Source organism: Phocoena phocoena, chromosome 3, assembly GCF_963924675.1.
Source record: "Phocoena phocoena chromosome 3, mPhoPho1.1, whole genome shotgun sequence".
In the NCBI taxonomy this organism is placed as follows: Eukaryota; Metazoa; Chordata; class Mammalia; order Artiodactyla; family Phocoenidae; genus Phocoena; species Phocoena phocoena.
In genome coordinates, this window is record NC_089221.1 from 170,992,707 (window position 1) to 171,011,271 (window position 18,565).

Sequence of the window (18,565 nt, forward strand, 5' to 3'; positions counted from 1 at the left end):
CCCCCTGTTTCAAGCCACACATGAGCCCCCACCCCAATCTCCCATCCCCCTTCCCAGCTTTATTTTCCTCTCACAATTTATGGCCATCTGATAGGCTTAGATATACATATATTTAAGGTATTTCTTTATCTGTCTGTCTAGAGCATAAGGCAGGGAGATCGGGTTTTTTGTCATTTGGGTCCCTGCTGTGCGTAGAATGCCTGGCACACAGTAGGCGCCGCATAAATGTTTGCAAGAAGAATGAATGGCCCGGTTCCAAAGTCCCAAAGCTGCCAGCTCTGCAGTTGAGACTGAGGCCCCACGGGTGGGAGAGGCTCCCCGGGGGTTGTCACTGCCTGGCTGTGCCTCTATGTCCCCATCTGTGCAGCGGGAATGGCAAGGAACTTGGGGTGCTGTCCGCATGACCAACCCCCACCCCGTCAAACACAAAAGCGCTTAAAACAGTAAGTGACGCTGGGCCCTGGCTGTGCTTTTAAAAAAGACCTTGTGGGGTATTCTGATGACTGCTTCTAATTGGCCCAGAGGAGGGGCAGAGGTGGGTGGCCGGGGCCGGGCGTCAGAGGCCCAGGAGGACAGGGTCCACCCCTTCTCCAGAATGAGGAAGGAGGCCCAGCGCAGACCCAGACTGCAGACACCGGGCCTTTCCTCCCCGCCCCGCCCTCCCCCGGGGCGCCCACCTCACCTCTCGCTCTACTGCCGTCAACCTGTCGGGCCGGGCCGGGCAGGTCTGGGGGTGGGCGGGGAGCCCTAAGCCGGCATCTCCTCTCCTTCTCCACCCCTGACCCGCCGCGCAGGCCTCGCCGAGCTGGGCCGCCGGGTGCCCAAGGCCGGGAAGCCGGGGGTCCCAGGGGGGGCGACCCCCACGACGAGGGAGACTCTTGCCGCCGGCTGTCAGAAGCCCACCCCGGAGCAGCCGGCCGGGGTGCCTCCCGGGGGGAGGGGGCGGGGGCGGGGGCGATGCCGCCTGGTGCCTGCTGAGGCCCCACCATGGCCCGCTCGCTGACCTGGCGCTGCTGCCCCTGGTGCCTGACCGAGGACGAGAAGTCGGCGGCCCGGATCGACCAGGAAATCAACAAGATCCTCCTGGAGCAGAAGAAGCGGGACCGAGGGGAGCTGAAGCTGCTGCTGTTGGGTGAGTCCGCGGCCACCCCGGGCGGGACAGCCTGGGAGCCCACTTTCAGGATAAGTCGACTGAGGCCCGGTTCCTAGTCCCAAGGGGTGAGCTGTGGGCCCGTCCCGCGGTCCGGCCATCTCCTGGGCATCTGCAGGAGCAGAGGCGGTTTGGGCCGGCGGCCTGGCTTCTGTCGGGCAGGCCTGGCCTGCCCCACCGGTTCCGCGTCACAGGAAGGGAATGAGCCGCGCAGCCCGGGGAGCTCCAGCCTCGCCCTCCGAGACCCTCCCGTCCCTCTGGAGCGCTGGGTCTGTTCTGGTGGTTTATCAGCACGAGTCGTGTGGGCAGAGAGAGCATTGCCACGTGCCTCTGATTGATTGACTGGTCGGTTCATTCATTCAAGACGTACTGCGTAATTCGTGGGGGCACAGCGGCAGAGGAGATGGGGTGTGTCCCTGCCTCTGGGGACCTCAGCTTCCGGTGGGGGAGACAGATGTTAAGTCCCCAAACTAATAAGCAGGTAAAATAATTTCCAGCAGCACGAAGAACAGGAGGAAAATAGAACAGGGTGAGGGAGTGGGGGTGACTTGGATGTGGTGGATTGGAAGCCTCTGAGACCTCATGTCTTCTTGTCCACGTGTGTCCACTCCCCCAGCCACCTTGCCCTGTGTATGACCCTGCTGGCCTAAGCCCAGGGATGCCAGCCTTGGAGGGTCTCCTGGGACTGCCTGAGCCCTGAGCGAGGGCCGGGGAAGTGTTCCAAAGTCCCATCTGCCTGTCCTGGGGCAAAGAGCCTGGTCATCTGGATGGCCGTCCTCTCTCTTCTCTTGCTCAGTGGCAAGGGGCAGCCCTGAGGGGTGGAGAGAGAGGAGAGGGTGGGGGCATGGGACCCCAGTGAAGCTGTCTGAGCCTGGAAGGTTTTAATTAAGAATTTAATTTCATAGCTATCTCTATTCATTTTCTGTAATAGCTAGGCTAGTACATATATGTTATTTACTAGCTTTTAATAAATAGGGCTATTCCTTCTCGAGTGAGCTTTGGTTATTGGTATCTTCCAAAGAATTTGTCCATTTCTTCAAAGTTGTCAAATGTATAGGCATAAAGTTGTTTATAACATTCCCTTGTCATCCTTTCATGTCTGTGGGATTTGTAGTGATGTCTCCTTTTTCATTCTTTGTCTTTGCTCCATTTTTCTTGACCTGTTGGGCTAGGGGTTTGGCAGTGTTAGTGATACTTCCTTGCACATCTCAGGTTTTCTTTAACCACACCTCAGGACCTTTGCACTTGCCATTCTCCCTGCCAAGGGCTCTCAGCATCCCCCAAGCCTTTGCATGGCTGGTGCTCTCACTCCTTTCACTCAAGGCAGGTCTCAGCTCAAGTGTCACTTCCTCAGAGAAGTCTTCCCTGATTTCCCGGGCTTCAAAGTCAGCCCCATCTTTCTTTCTCGCCTGATTTTTCTTCATACCACTCACTCGCTGACGCTCTCTCTCAGGTGTTTTCTTGTTTCCTTGTTTATTGTCCGTCTCTCCAGTTACACAGCAAGCAACACAGAGGTGAGGACCATGTCCATCTTATTCACTCCTGTGTCCCCAGCATCTATTTCAGGAGTACGGTGACCTGATGTAGAGCAGATACCCGATGCATGATTTATCGATGAGTGAATGAATGAATGAATGAATCCTGTTTCAGGGATGATTTTCCCCAGAGCTGTACCATATCTTCCTGGAGCTGGGAAAGTCCCTTGCCCCACTGACCACGGCACAGCCAGTCCCAAATCAGGAAGCCACTTCTGCTGGTAGGGGTGGGAGAGGGGAGAGGGGAGGTTGTCCACATGCCCAAGCACAGATGGTGGCCCTATGAACAGCCCGCTGGACTGTGATTTCAACACCCCTATCCAAGCCCTGAGAGCTGCTTCCACACCTGCCCTCCTTAAAAACAGGAATTGAATCCAAAAGTTGTTTTGTTTTTTTGTTTTTTCTGGGAGGTGGCAGACCCTTTGGAGGAAGAAGGCCAAGGGGCTGGGGGGTCTGTCCCTGACAGGAAGTAGTCACCACGTTGAGGAGGGGGAAAACTCAGAATAAGGCAATTAAAGGAGCCAGCTCTGTCCATACTATGTGAGGTAGGAACCACTCCAGACGGGGAAACCGAGGCCCAGAGAGGTGAAGCAACCTGCCCAAGGTCACACAACCAGGATCGGAACCTAGAATTCTGGTTCCACAGTCCACACGCTTGACTGCCCTGTGAACGTGCCTCTACAGAAGCCCAATGACAGATGGGGAAACTGAGGCCCAGGGCGGCGGCAGGATAGGTCTGGGGTCTGCAGCCAGTTTTGAGGCAGAGCTGGGCAAAGAAGATGAGCTGTCTGCTCTCAGGCAGCTCCCTGTGTCCCAGTGGCCCAGTTTCCTGGGGGAGGGTGGCGGGGCTGGGACTGCCATCACCCATGGAAGGAGCTGCACAGTGTCTCGCGATGCCTGGGGCTTGGCACGGCTCCTGGCCTCTGCAAGTTTCTACTTCCTCACCCACTCCCAGAAGGAAGCAATCACTTCCCGTCTGGCTGCGAGGACGCACCAGGTGGCAACAGCTCTCCCCGCAGCTCCCAGTCCCATTTGGGGGGCTTGCTGAACCACATAAGGAGAGGGAACAGAGAGACTCCTGATTCCTCAGTGGCTCCAGGACAGTCACAGCCGCAAAGGTGGAGTTTTTCAGACTTCAGGTTGTGAGCCACTTGTGAGTCACAAAACCCAAGCTGTGGGTGGCAACCAGGATATTTTTTTTTTCTTTAATGAAACAGAAGAGGAAAAAAAAAAAAAGAAATCGGTGCATCTCAACAAAATTAACTGTTGCGGACTTCCCTGGTGGTGCAGTGGTTAAGTATCCTCCTGCCAATGCAGGGGACACAGGTTTGAGCCCTGGTCCAGGAAGATCCCACATGCCGTGGAGCAACTAAGCCCGTGCGCCACAACTACTGAGCCCACGTGCCACAACTACTGAGCCTGCGCTCTAGAGCCTGTGAGCCACAACTCCTGAGCTCATGTGCCACAACTACTGAAGCCAGCGTGCCCAGAGCCTATGCTCTGCAACAAGAGAAGCCACCGCGATGAGAAGCCCGCGCACCACAATGAAGAGTAGCCCCCGCTCGCTGCAACTAGAGAAAGCCTGCACGCGGCAACGAAGACCCAACGCACCCAAAAATTAATAAATAAATAAAAATTAAGTTTCTTGGTGAGATCTTTCTTTGTTCTCCACACTTTTGGGGGCAACCCAGAGGAAGGTCAAAGGGTGCAGCCCCCTGCCGTAGGTCTCACCGCCGTCTTGGCAGCACCCAGAGGAGCCAACGAGCTTCCGAGCGTCCGTAGAAACATCACATCACAGAAACTGATACTTTGATGAAGGTGAAGGATCCACAAGGGCTTGTGTTTACTCCTCTGCTTTTCCAGTAGCTGTGTGACCCTGGGAAAGTCACTTCACCTCTCTGAGCCCCCACGTCTCCACTGCGAATGGGAAAACAGTGGGAATCTTAGTGACGATAATTCAGGCAGTGCCTGGGGAACTTCCCGGAATGATTATTAAAGAGCCCGTAAGCTCTGGACTCAGAACCGGGTTTGAGTCCCAGTTTGACCACCCACCAGCTGCATGACCCAACCGATCTGGGACTCAGTTGCCCCACGCGAAATGTGGAGCCAAGAGCCATTCCTCTTGTGGGCTCGGGCAAGCTGGTGCGTGTGGACCCCCCGTCACCCTAGGAGGACAGGGGGGCTTACGGTACCTCTTCCACCTCCAAATAGCAGAAGCTCCGGACACCAGCCCATCTCCCAGGTTTCCCAGTGGGAGGCGAGGCTGTGGGTTTATCTCACTGCCTGTGGTAGTCAGAGGTTCTACTGCAGGAATATTTATTGAGTTTGATGTATCCCCGTCCTGAAATCCAAGGAATCTGAGACACATGTGGCTTCTTACTGAAGCATTTCAGATTGTGGAACTGTGGGGCGTTTTTTGTTTGTTGTTGGTTTGTTTGCAGGAAACTTTTTATTTCGGAATCATTTTCGAAGGACAGAAATGTGGCAAAGATAGTCCGGAGAGTTCCCGTCTCCTCCTAAACAGCTTCCTCTCGTGGTGACATCTTACATAAGTGCCGTGTGATCATCACAGCTGAGATATTAATGTGGGAACAGTACCATTACATTTCTGTTAACTAAACTCCAGATTTAGATTTCACTGGTTTTTCCACCACGGCCCCTTTTCTGTTCCAGACTCCAAGGCAGCATCTCACATGGCATTTGAGGGTTTTTTTTATTTTAATAAGTTTATTTTTTTATTTTTGGCTGCGTTGGGTCTTCGTTGCTGCATGCAGGCTTTCTCTAGTTGTGGCAAGCGGGGGCTACTCTTCATTGAGGTGCACGGGCTTCTCATTGCGGTGGCTTCTCTTGTTGCAGAGCAGGGGCTCTAGGTGCATGGGCTTCAGTAGTTGTGGCACGCAGGCTCAGTAGTTGTGGTGCACGGGCTTAGTTGCTCCACGGCATGTGGGATCTTCCCGGACCCGGGCTCGAACCCATGTCCCATACATTGGCAGGCGGATTCTTAACCACTGCACCACCAGGGAAGCCCTTGAAGGTTTTTTTTTCCCCTTTCTTAACTTTTCATTTTGAAATACTTTCAGAGTTATAAAAAAGTTGCACCGGATTCTTCTGCAAATGTTAACATTTTATCACATGCCCTTTATCCCATCCCACCCTGCTCTCTCTCTCTCTCTCTCTCTATATATATATATGTATACACACACATTATATATAAGTATATGTGTATATACTTATAATTTACATAATGCATAGCTATAGTTTATTTGTTATACATTTATATATTATATTTAATACATACGTATTCATTTTTATCAGAACCGTTTGCGAGTAAAGTTGCAGCCCTGACACCTTTTCCCCCCCAGGTACTTCAGTGGGTTTACGTCCCACTAAAAAGCAAAGACCCCCCCAGGGCAATGGTGAGCAGGTGTCACCATCACGTCCCGCTGGCATTCCCAGTTTCTCCATGAATGTCCTTTAGGGCCATAGAAAAGTGACTCTTTTCCTTGGATCTCGAGTGCAGCGGTGTCGCTGGGTCCTGCCCTCGCTGCCTTCAGAATTGCTGGGAGTGGGAGGGGACGAGAGCCCCCCAGGGGCGGTACAACAGAGTTCTACCCCGTCCTCTGCTGCTTCCTACACTCCCCGCCTCCTCCCTGCTGTGTTTCCTCTGCTCCTTGTTCCTCTTTCTGGCTCCAGCCAGGGCACCCCTTCCCTTTTTGCTGCTGCTCCCAGTTCCTCCTGCACAAGTCCCCTTCCCCACCCCTGGAGGGACACCCACACCAGTGTCCCCCAGGAGCCGACAGGGTGACAAGGTGTTGGAGGTGGTTCCCGACCCCACACCTCCCGCCTGGCTATCATGCCCATTTCACAGACGAGAAAACAGAGGCTCAGACAGGGAGATATCAGGGCTCAGACAGCAGGGAGCCAGGCCTTGCTCTTTGAGCTTCCAAAGGTTCTAGTGTTACTATCCCAGACCCATGACCGGCTTTTTGACGTGCGACCCTGCACTCAGAAGGGCCCTGTGGTTTCATCCAGCACTTGGCCCTGGAGATTCTGTAGGTGAGCCTGCAAGGACCCCCTCCCCACTCTGGTCCATCAGCAAGGTCGTGTGTATTCTGTCTCCCAAATATCTTGTGCATATGTCCTCTTCTCTCTAGCTCCACGTGGCCACCTGGGTCCAGCCTGGACCAGAACAGTCCCATCTGGCTGGGTTCACCCCTCCCCAACCTGCCCTCCCCTCAGTAGTCAGGGGCCACCTGTGAGCCCCTGAGTCAGGCCCCACCCCTCCTCTACCCACAGCCCACAAGGCCCTGCATGACCTGCCCTGTCCCCTCCCTGCCCTCCCCCTCCCTCTCTCCCCCTTGATCACTCTGCCCCAGACACACAGGCCTCCTGGCTGTTCCTCCAACATGCCAGGCATGGTCCTGCCCCAGGACCTTTGCATGTGCTGTGCCTGCTGTTGGGAATGCTATTCCCCCTTCTCTTCTAATGAATTCTATCATCTGCCAGCTCTCAGATGAGATGTCACCTCCTCAGTGAAGCCCTCCTAGATTACCCAGCCTAACTCAAAGCCCCCTTCTCCTTAGAACCCCTTCCACAATCATAATTTCACCTCCTCCCTCTCTCCCCCTCGCTCACTCAGCTCAAAGCACACAGGCCTCCTCGCTATTCCTCCAACACACCAGGCCTGGTCCTGCCCCAGGGCCTTTGCACGTGCTGTGTCCACTGCCTGGTGCTCCCTCCTCCAGATCTTGGCACGAGAGCAACCTTCCCAGCCTTCAGATCTCAATGCCAATGTCACCTCCACTGAGAAGCCTTCTGTGACACTTAGCTGTAGTAGTCACTTAATCACTCTTTATCTATTTATCTTATTGTATTTCCTTCACAAAACTTTCTCTTCCTGAAATTATTATAGCGAATAATAATAACAGTAATTATAATCATGGTAAAGACTACTATTGCTAATAATAGTGGACAGGAATGTAGCTCTCACTATGTCAAAGCACACTCTAGGCCAGGGGTCCACAGACTTTTTCTGTAAAGGGCCAGATGGTAAATCTTTTCAGCTTTGCAAGCCAGAGGGTCTCTGACTACTCAATACTGCAGCTGTCCCGAGAAACCAACCCTAGATAATTTGTATACAGCAAGGCGCGGCCATGTGCCGATAAAACTTTATTGACCAACCCTGAAACCTGAATTTCATGTCATTTTCAGGTGTCACCAAAAAGGAATCTTTGGATTCCTTTCAGCCATTAAAAAACGCAAAAACTGTAACCATTACAAAAATGTAAAAACTGTAAGGGTGAAAAGAATTAGAAATATAAAAACCATGCAAACTGTAAAAATTTGCTGGCCATGCAAGAACAGGCAGCTGTCAGGAATTCCTTGGTGGTCCAGTGGTAGGACTCAGCGCTTTCACCGCAGGGGACCCCGGTTCCATCCCGGGTTGGGGAACTTAGATCCCACAAGCCGCGTGGTGTGGCAAAAAAACAAAAACAAAAACACAAAACAAAACAAAACCCCAAAATTAAAAATAAAAACAGTGGCCGGCAGGCCGTGGTTTGCTGCCCCTCCTGGGACAAACTTTTGTTTTTTTTTTTTTTTTCTTCTTTCCTTGCGGTATGCGGGCCTCTCACTATTGTGGCCTTTCCCGTTTCGGAGCACAGGCTCCGGACACACAGGCTCAGCGACCATGGCTCACGGGCCCAGCCGCTCCGCGGCATGTGGGATCCTCCCAGATGGGGGCACGAACCCGCGTCCCCTGCATCGGCAGGCGGACTCTCAACCACTGCGCCACCAGGGAAGCCCCAGGGACAAACTTTTAATGAGCTAGTTTACTCCTCACGTCCACCCAGCAAACCACGTTTCACAGGTGGGGAAACCGAGACATAGAGCCATGAAGCTGCTTGCCCAGGATCACAGAGCGGGGATTTGAGCCTTAGCGGCGGGAGGTGGCGGGTGGTGGGAGCCCCGGGGGGCTGAGCTGACCGCAGAGTCATCTCCCCAGGCCCGGGCGAGAGCGGGAAGAGCGGGTGGTGGGAGCCCCGGGGGGCTGAGCTGACCGCGGAGTCATCTCCCCAGGCCCGGGCGAGAGCGGGAAGAGCACATTCATCAAGCAGATGCGCATCATCCACGGGGCGGGCTACTCGGAGGAGGAACGCAAGAGCTTCCGCAGCCTGGTCTACCAGAACATCTTCGTGTCCATGCAGACCATGATTGAGGCTATGGAACGGCTGCAGATCCCCTTCAGCTGGCCCGAGAGCAAGGTGAGCCTCCCGGGTCTCACCGCATGGGCGCCACACTGGGAGGGGTTTCCTTAGGACTCCGGGGTGGGACCGTGTCCCTTCAGATCCCCTAAGTCCTTGTTGAGAACCACCTCCTCCAAGGTTTCCTGGGATCCTCTTCTGCATTCCAGGCAGCTCAGCACCAGCGGGTCCCCCCACCGACCTCGCAGGTTCCCCGTGGACCCCCAGGGCTCAGCCATCTCTCCCTTGGACCCCACGGTGCCTGGTAGGAGTCCTGAGTCAGTAGGCGTTTTGTTCTAGAAATATTAGTACGGTGGACTGGTTCCTGAGCCCTGCCCTACCATGCTGGGGGGAGGGGTGCTATGCAGCCTGTGCGTCACATCACCCTTCTCTTTAAAATTTTTATTTTATTGTGTGAAGAACACTCAACCTGAAATCTATTCTCTTAGCAAATTTTAAGCGCACGATGCGGTATCAGTAACTGCAGACACAACGTCATCAGGGAGAGCTCTAGAATGTATTCCGCTTGCCTAGGGGAAACTTTATTCATAGCAACCCCAGCTCCCTTCCCCTAGCCCATTCTACTCTCTGTGTCCATGAACTTGCCTCTTCCAGATGCCTCATATAAGTGGGATCGTGCAGGATCTGTCCTTCTGTGACTGTGTTATTTCACTTAATATGGTGTCTTCAAGGTTCATCCACATTGTCCCCTGTTGCAGAATTTCCTTCTTTTTAAAGGCTGAATAGTATTCGAGATATATCTATCTTTATCCATTCAACCATCGATGGACATTTAGGTTCTTTCCACATCTTGGCTGCTGTAAATAACACTGCAGTGAACCTGGGTGTACAGATTATCTTTTCAAGATCCCAGTTTCAATTCTTTTGGATAAATACCCAGGAGTGGAATTGCTGAATCACAGAGTAGCTCTATTTTTAAAAATTATTTATTTATTTGCCATGTCACATGGCTTGTGAGATCTTAGTTCCCCGACCGGAGATGGAACCCGGACCCTCAGCAGTGAAAGCGTGGAGTCCTAACCACCGGACCGCCAGGGAATTCCCAGTGGCTCTATTTTTAATTTTGGTGGGAACCTCCATACTGTTTTCCACAATGGCTGTACCAGATTGCATCGCCCCAGCAGTGCATGAGGGTTCCAACCCACAAGACCTCAGGACTGGTTCTTTCTGAGGCCTCTCTCCTTGGCTCGTAGATGGCTGTCTTCTCCCTGTGTCCTCATGTGGTCATCGTTCTGTGTGTGTCTGTGTCCCAATCTCCTCTTCTTACAAGGACACCAGTCACATTGGATTAGCGCCACCCTCATGACCTCATTGTGACTTCATTACCTCTGTAAAGACCCTATCTTCAGACATGAACAACAGGAGTGCCTGCTTCCGGTGCAAAGAAAGGAGGACAGAGAGAGAAGAGGTTACTGCGCCAGGCAGGGTCACCCAGAACTGACTCTCCCTGCACGCAAGCAAGCCCCTGCTGGCCCCTCGCGCCGCGGTGCGCTCTACCTGTGCCCACCCTTTGTGGATGGACGCCGGCACGAAAGGGGGTGGAGACGTCAGGAGGGCAACCCGCCCCGCCCGGCTGCTCTGACCCGCCCCTGTCCGTCTGTCCCTCCCCAGCACCGGGCCAACCTGATCATGAGCCAGGACCCCTACAGGGTGACCACCTTCGAGAAGCACTACGCCGTGGCCATGCAGTGGCTGTGGAGGGACTCCGGCATCCGCGCCTGCTACGAGCGCCGGCGCGATTTCCACCTGCTCGACTCGGCAGTGTAGTGAGTCTGCGGTCCGCGGGGACAGGCGCGGGGTCGGGGTGCCGAGCGCGAGGCAGTGCCAAGGCGGAGCCAGAGGAGACCCAGTCCCAGGGATTGGAGCCGGCAGAGGGGCCTCAGGCTGGCCAGCTCCCACCGCTGGGAATGCTGTAGGTGGTCTTGCCCCGGGGGGGAAGGCCGTCCCTGGGGAGCCGCTGCTCCCCAGGTGACACAGCTCCTGGGGTGCACTGTTCATGGGGTGACATCATTCCTGGGGTGACACCGTTTCTGGGGTGACGCTGTTCATCATCATGCCGTGAAGCTGTCCTGGGTACGACGCTGGGTGTCTAGTGCTCCAAGCTATCACTGTTCTTGGGGCAGTGACACACCTGGGGTGACAGTTTTCCCAGGGTGACGCCCGCGCCAGTGAGACTGTCCTTGGGGGTCACGCTGCTGAGGGTGAAGCTGCTTCTCCCGATGCTCCCATGGCCTTGGGCTGTGCTCCTGAGCCACCTGGGACCCCAGAGATCCTGGCCCTGCCCTGGGGGCTCTCTTTCCCCCAGCAAGGTCCTCACCAGGCCCTGGGTGGTGGGCCTGAGAAGCAAAGGGAGGTTTCAAGGCCAAGACTCAGGGCTTCTGGCTCTACAGCTACCTGTCAAATCTGGACCGCATCACGGAGGAGGGCTACATCCCTACCTCGCAGGACGTGCTCCGCAGCCGCATGCCCACCACCGGCATCAACGAGTACTGCTTCTCCGTGCAGAAAACCAACCTGCGGTGAGCGCATAGCCTGGTGGGTGGAGAAGGCTCCTGCTGGAGGGGCAAAGGAACTGGGGCACTGAGGGATGAGTAGGAGTTGCCTAGTCCCAGCCCCCAAAGGGGCTGCCAGGCTGAAGGAGGCAAGGCTGGACACAGACACCTCCAGCCCCTCCATGGAATCAGGACTGGGACCTGGGGGAGCCAAAACTGAGCCCCCAGAGCTCTGGGAGGGTACATCTTCCTGGAGGAGGGGACATTGTTATTAGGGCATTGAAGAATGAATAGGAGTTCACTGGAGCTAGGAGGTGATGGGAAGGAAGAGACAGAGACTGTGCAGTCAGGGCTAGACCAGAGGGATTGATTTGGGGCTGGGGAAGCTCACCCTTTGAGCTTCCCCAGCCCCAAATGAGGGTTGAAGCTGGAAGTCAGGAGACCCAGGAGAAGGCAGGAGCCATGGTTCAGGCAGAAAGAGTTGGGAAGTGCCCGGGAAGTGGCCTTGGGGATGGAAATGAGGGGTCAGTGCGAGAATGCTTTCTGATGTAGAATGGGCAGGACTAGATGAGCATGGGATTTAGGGCAGAGAGTCAAAAGTGACTCCCTATGGGTTTCCCATCAAGGTGACAGAGTAGATGGTGGAGCCACAGTGGTGGTGGCAGGATAGGAGGTGTTACAATAGATGATGAACTCATTTGGGGCAGGTTGGGTCTGAGGGGTCTGGGGCATCTGGGAGGTGGCTGGGCGCACACAGGCCTGAGCTGGAAGCCAGAGGTGTGGGTGGCCAGTGCAGCAAAGGATGGTCCATGCAGAGTCATGGTCAGTGTCAAAGGCCAAGGAGAGGTCAGGAAGAATGCAGTGAGAGAAGCGACTTCTGGGAGTGGCCTTTAGAGAATCCTCAGTGACCTTAGGCAGGGACCTGTGGAGGGTGCAGGGTGATGCTTGAGACCCTTCAGTGTCCAACCCACCCTTGTTGATCCCTTGTTTCCCCGAACACCCCCTCCCCCGGCCCCATGTTGTTCTGGCCTCTGCCATAGTCCTTAGCAGGAACGTTCATAATTTATCTGTTTGCATTGGGTCTCCTCCACTATATGGAGAGACCCTCAAAGTTAGGGGCTGAGTTTGCTTCACTGGTGATGATCAGCTGAAGGTCAGAGTGGAAGTCTGGAAATGTGAGTGGATGGTTGGAAAGATGGATGGATGGATGGGTTGGCGGATGCATGGATGGATGCATGGATGGGTAGGTGGGTGGATAGAAGGATCAATGGATGGGTATACGGGTGGGTGGGTGTATGTATGTATGAATGGATAAATGGATAGATAGACAGATGGATGGATTGATGGGTGGGTATGTGGACGTATGGGCAAATAGATGGGTGGGTGGGTGATTGGTTGGATGGATGAATAGATGGATGGATGAGTTGGTAAAAGTTTAGGAGTAAAAGTAGTGGTTGGGGAAGTTCAGAAGTAAGGCTGGGCCGAGGAGGGGAATTATCAGATGGGGAAACTTGAGTCTGTTCTTAGGCCAAAGGTGAGGGCTCAGAGGAAACTGAGACTCCGAGCTGAGAGGCTGGCAAGTAGCATACCCCACACCTATCTCAGCCATCGGAGCCCCAGTCTCAACCGCTGCATCACACACCCCGCTCTGGATACGGGGTTTGAGGGAATCTGAGGATCATGAGAGAGGCTGCTTTCAGGAATCAGGAGCTGCAGGCATCAGCCTGGATTTTCCTCCGGTACAGCAGGGCAAGTCTCTTCTTGCTCTGAGGCTTCTGGCGTTTCCTTCCAGCTGCCTGAGTAATGGTCCCATCCCTGGGGAAATGACACAGGGCTTGTTATCAGTAACCCACGTTTCTTAGAAGAGAGAACAGAAAGGCAGGAGGGCCCAGGCTTTTGCTGTGGTGTGTCGGGGGGTGGAGGCGAACCCTTTCCCTGGGCCACACACAGAGGGGATGGCATTTGCCCATCTGTGTGGCCACTGGACACTCCCACGGTCAGCTAGAACACAGCTGATGGGAAACAGTTCTGGAGACAATCTGCAATTTCCCTCTTGTCACCCAGCCAGAACCAGGGCAGAGTGAGGGCAACCAGCTGTCTTCTACCATGGGGTAGAAATCAGGCAGCCCAGTGTAGCAGAAGCTCTAGAAAGTGCCCTCTCTCCCTATGCCTCAGTTTCCTCATCCATAAAATGGGCATAATAGCGATACTTGCTCCCTGGGGTGAAATGCTGTAACACACAAGGTGGCTGGCATCTATTCTTGTTGCTATTAATATTGCTCATGGCATGTCCCAGCCATGACTGGGGTCTGGGACCCCTCGTCATGGGGCTCCCGATTAGGCCTGAACTCTGAAAGGGAGTTTTTCCCGGTAAGGATCGTGGACGTCGGGGGCCAAAAGTCAGAACGCAAGAAGTGGATCCACTGCTTCGAGAATGTGATAGCCCTCATCTACCTGGCCTCGCTGAGCGAATACGACCAGTGTCTGGAGGAAAACAACCAAGAGGTGAGGGGCCACGATGGATGCAGGGGCACCATTTCCCCTGCTTTTCTTACCCCCATCTTGGCCCGGGGACCCACAGCTGAGCAGGCACTCTTGAGTGGGTCTTTGTGTGTCTGGCGTGGCTTTGAGCTTCACCGTCCACTCTTTTGTGGTCAGACCATTGAACCCCAACACACAGATCTACAAGCATTTGTGAGGCCAGGACCCTGACACACACACACACACACACACACACAGAGTCGGACACTCAAGCCTCAAGGCACACACACACCCCTGCACCCCCTGAAGCACAATGTAAGCTATCCTGGGAATGTGGGTCATGGGGACAATGTCCTGCTTTTACTCAGAATTCTTCTCCTTTTCGTGAACTCTTCTCCTAATTAACCCCCGGTGTGAAGGTCGGACACATTATCATCTCTGACATGTGCACTTTTCAGGGTTAAATTTTCCTATAGACAGTTTCGGGATCCAAGGATCAGATGTTATAACTTCGACTTTCAAACTGAATCAGATAGAATCAATTTGAGGTCATTCTGACACAGATCTTGCTCCAGTCCAGCCACACGGGATGTCCTAGTTTGCTAGGGCTGCTGTGAGGAAGTGCCACAAACTGGGAGGTGGTGGGCATGGGGGTGGGGGAGGGCTGAAACAACAGAAGTGTATCGTCTCATAGTCCTGGAGGCCAGAAATCTGTGGTCAGGGTGTCAGTGGGGCTGGTTCCCTGTGAAGGAGAATCTGTTCCAGGCTCTCCCAGCTTCTGGTGGCCACTGGCAATCTTTGGCATCCCTTGGCTTATAGAAACAGCACCCCATTTTACCTCCATCTTCACGTGGCCATCTCCTTGTGTCCTAAGTCCCCTTTTTATAAGGATACCAGACATTGGACTTAGGGCCCACCCTACTCCAGTGTGACCGATTCTTAACTAATTACATCTTCAAAGACCCTATTTCCAAATAAGGTCTCATTCTGAAGTTCCAGGTGGACATGAATTTTGGGGGTGGGGGGGGACACTACCCAAACCGGTACAGGCACAAAATCATCTCGGGCATACATAGGCAGCTGGCCACACCACCCTCAGACCCAGCTGGGTGGGAATTGGGGAGCCTCAAGCTGCTGGATGGGGGGCCGACAGCCCCATCTCTACGTGGGGAGAGGGCTCCTGTTTGGGCCCAGCTGGCCGTCTGGATCAATGACCTGCTTGTGCCCCCCAACCCAGAACCGAATGAAGGAGAGCCTGGCCCTGTTTGGCACCATCCTGGAACTGCCCTGGTTCAAAAGCACTTCCGTCATCCTCTTCCTCAACAAAACCGACATCCTGGAAGAGAAGATCCCCACCTCCCACCTGGCTACCTACTTCCCCAGTTTCCGGGGTGAGTGGTTCTAGAACTTTCTATCCCTTCACTTCCCAAAAGCAGCTCCCAAGAGAGATGCTGGTCCAGGTCCTACCCCAGCCTAGAGCCAGTGGGGTTTCAAATGCAATGAGACAGGCCTGAGTTCCAGACCCATCTTTGTCCTCTGCCCAAGATCTCTGAGTCTCAGCTTCCCCCTCTGTAGAATGGGGATAAACTAACAGAAGCCTTCATACTGGATGCTGAAAACAGCAGAAATTTTTCCCCTCACAGTTCAGTAGGCCAGAAGTCTGAAATCAAGTTGTCAGCAGGGTTGGTTTCTTCTGGAGGCTCCAGGGAAGAATCTGTTCCAGGCCTCTCTCCTAGCTTCTGGTGGTCACCTGCAATCCTTGGCATTCCTTGACTTGTAGATGCATGTCTCTAATCTCTGCCTCTGTCACCACATGACTTTGTCTCCGGTTGTCTCTTGTCTTCTTATAAGGACACCAGTCATTCATTCATTATATATATATATATGAATATATATATTAATATTCATATATATATATATATGAATGTGAGATGGTGGTGGGGGGAATCGCATGTGTGCCTCACCAGGATGGCCATCCTTCCCCCCTCTCTCTCAGCCTCGGTTTCCCCATTTGCACCTCCCCAGGATGTCTTTCTCTGCAGTTCCAGGCTCCCATCCCCCCAGCTCCAAGCCCAGCCAAGAGAGACGGTCTCTTTTTAACACCGTTCAGCCCAAAGTCCCAGAGACCAGTGTCATTGGTCCATTCCAGATCATGTGACCTGCATGAACACATACCTGATGCTCTTATTGGCTTGGCCTGAGTCAAGTGACCAGCTAGAGAGGCAAAAGATGGCGGTGGCAGGCAGGAACTTTGGTGGGTGGTCCCTGCAGCCTTGTTGCTGCCCATATCGGGGACAGGGTCTCCAGAGCCCACCGTGGTCCCAGGAGGGAGAGGCTCCCACCTGCCCTGTGAGCCGTGTGCCCTGACTGCCCACCCCTGTCCCCAGGCCCGAAGCAGGACACGGAGGCAGCCAAGAAGTTCATCCTGGACATGTACACTGGCATGTACAACAGCTGCGTGGACGGCACAGATGGGAGCAGGAAGGGCTCGCGCTCCCGCCGCCTCTTCAGCCACTACACGTGTGCTACGGACACACAGAACATCCGCAAGGTCTTCAAGGACGTGCGGGACTCAGTCCTGGCCCGCTACCTGGACGAGATCAACCTGCTGTGACCTAGGCCCAACGCTCCGGACTCAGACCCGCGCGTGGCAGGCGGGACCTGAGGGCGGTGGGGGTGGGGTGGGCCAGCGCTCAGCGAACCCAGGTGCCCCTTGTCACTCCAGCCCCAGGCCCAGGTGGCAGAAGGGCCACGAGTGAGCCGGGGTGGAAGGCCGATCGGCGCCTCCTCCTTTCTCCGCCCCTCAGCAGAACAGCCTCTGTGTCTTCCTTTCCTCGACTCACTGTATCCCCTTGGAGAGGGAGCACAATGGCCTTTTGGGAGGCCGGGGTGCAGGAAAGGGTGAAGAGAGCAGGGGTTCCAGGACTTGGGTGGATGGGGTTCTCTCAGGACCCCCACCTCCAGGTATGTCCCCCCTTGGGCAGGGGTCTGGGACCCTTTTGGGGGTGATGCACCAGCCCCGGGACAGGGGAGTGGTCCTTCAAGCCGAGGGACGCGGACTCTGGCGCCCCCTAGCGGAAAGGAGCCGCATCCCAGCCTGAGGTCTGCGTAGCTCAGGGACTTGCGTTTTCTTACGAGAAAGACGCCCAGAAAACGCCGCAGTATCAGAGCCTCGTGGTTCGAAGAGTGTTCTGCCCCAGTTTTCAGATGAAGGAAACCGAGGTCTACAGGCATCCCCCGCCCCCACTTCCTTACCAGGCTGGGGGCCGGGCGTGCTGCATCTTAAACCTTCTGTATTTATTACCTCACCTTCTGCGGGGCCCCTTGAAGGGTGGACATTAAAGAAATGACATTCTGGAGATCTTTGATTTCTTAGGGGCGTCCTGTTTTAACAACCAACCCCCTGCCCCGCGCGGTCCCATCTCAGGTCGTCTGTCCCGGGCAGGGTAGCAAGGAAGGAAGAAGTTCTACTTGTGCACCCACTTGTGTAGGGCATGGTACACAGAGCTGTGTGAGACTGTGTGCACTTTGAGCCAGGAAGTGGAGTTCAGCCTCTCTCCCTGGCCCCGGGGACATTTGAGCTGACCTTCTGTTGCTACTCACCCAAAATTCCAGCAGCAGCCACCACCTATCCCTGATGGAGATGATGATGACCCCACTTACTCCAGATCCTGGTCTCCCACCATCCTCAGGGCAGGCCCATGTAGCACGAACCCCATCGCCCCCATTTTACAGATAGGAAAACCGAGGCACAGAGAAACTGAATAATTTGACTAAGGCTAAACACCTGGGTGGTGGCCAAGCCAAGATTCTATTATTCATTCAAGAGGTTTTTTGGTTTTTTTTCTTTTTAAAAAATAAACTTTAATTTTTAGAATAGTCTTAGGTTTATAGAAAAATTGCGAATACAGAGGGTTGCCTTATGAAACCACACCTGATTTCCCGTATTATTAATATATTAATATGGTACTTTTTTTTTTCCATTAATGAACCAATATTGACCCATTATTTTTATTTATTTTTTTTTAAGATTTTTTTTTTTTAATTAATTAATTTATTTATTTATGGCTGTGTTGGGTCTTCACTTCTGTGCGAGGGCTTTCTCTATTTGTGGCAAGCGGAGGCCACTCTTCATCGCGGTGCGCGGGCCTCTCACTATCGCGGCCTCTCCCGTTGCGGAGCACAGGCTCCAGACGCGCAGGCTCAGTAACTGTGGCTCACGGGCCCCGCTGCTCCGCGGCATGTGGGATCTTCCCAGACCAGGGCTCGAACCCGTGTCCCCTGCATTGGCAGGCAGATTCTCAACCACTGCACCACCAGGGAAGCCCTTGACCCATTATTAACTGAAGTCCAACAAATTTCCTTTTTTCCCCTAATGTCCTTTTTCTGTCCTGGGACCCCACACGACATTTCATCATCACGTCTCCTTAGGCTCTTCTGGGCTGTGATGGTTTCTCAGACTTTCTTCATTTTTGATGACCTTAACAGTTTTGAGGAGTGCTGAACAGCTTTTACTTTCCCAGGGCTGCTGTAACGAAGTACCACAGACAGAGGGGCTTAAAACCACGCAAATGTATTCTCTCACAGTTCTGGAGGCAAAGTCAGACTAAAGTGTCAGCAGGGCCGTGCTCCCTCCAGAGGCTC

General features: G+C 54.0%; 1 protein-coding gene across 1 annotated transcript; it reads left to right on the forward strand.

Moving 5' to 3' along the window:
• Nucleotides 1-605: 605 nt before the first annotated feature.
• On the forward strand, nucleotides 606-17,279 carry GNA15 (G protein subunit alpha 15). The gene is made up of 7 exons (XM_065874356.1): nucleotides 606-1,132; nucleotides 8,764-8,948; nucleotides 10,560-10,714; nucleotides 11,339-11,467; nucleotides 13,816-13,945; nucleotides 15,159-15,312; nucleotides 16,309-17,279. The coding sequence occupies exons 1-7, from the start codon at nucleotides 988-990 to the stop codon at nucleotides 16,533-16,535; spliced, it is 1,125 nt and encodes a 374-aa protein (XP_065730428.1). The 5' UTR covers nucleotides 606-987; the 3' UTR covers nucleotides 16,536-17,279.
• Nucleotides 17,280-18,565: the final 1,286 nt, after the last annotated feature.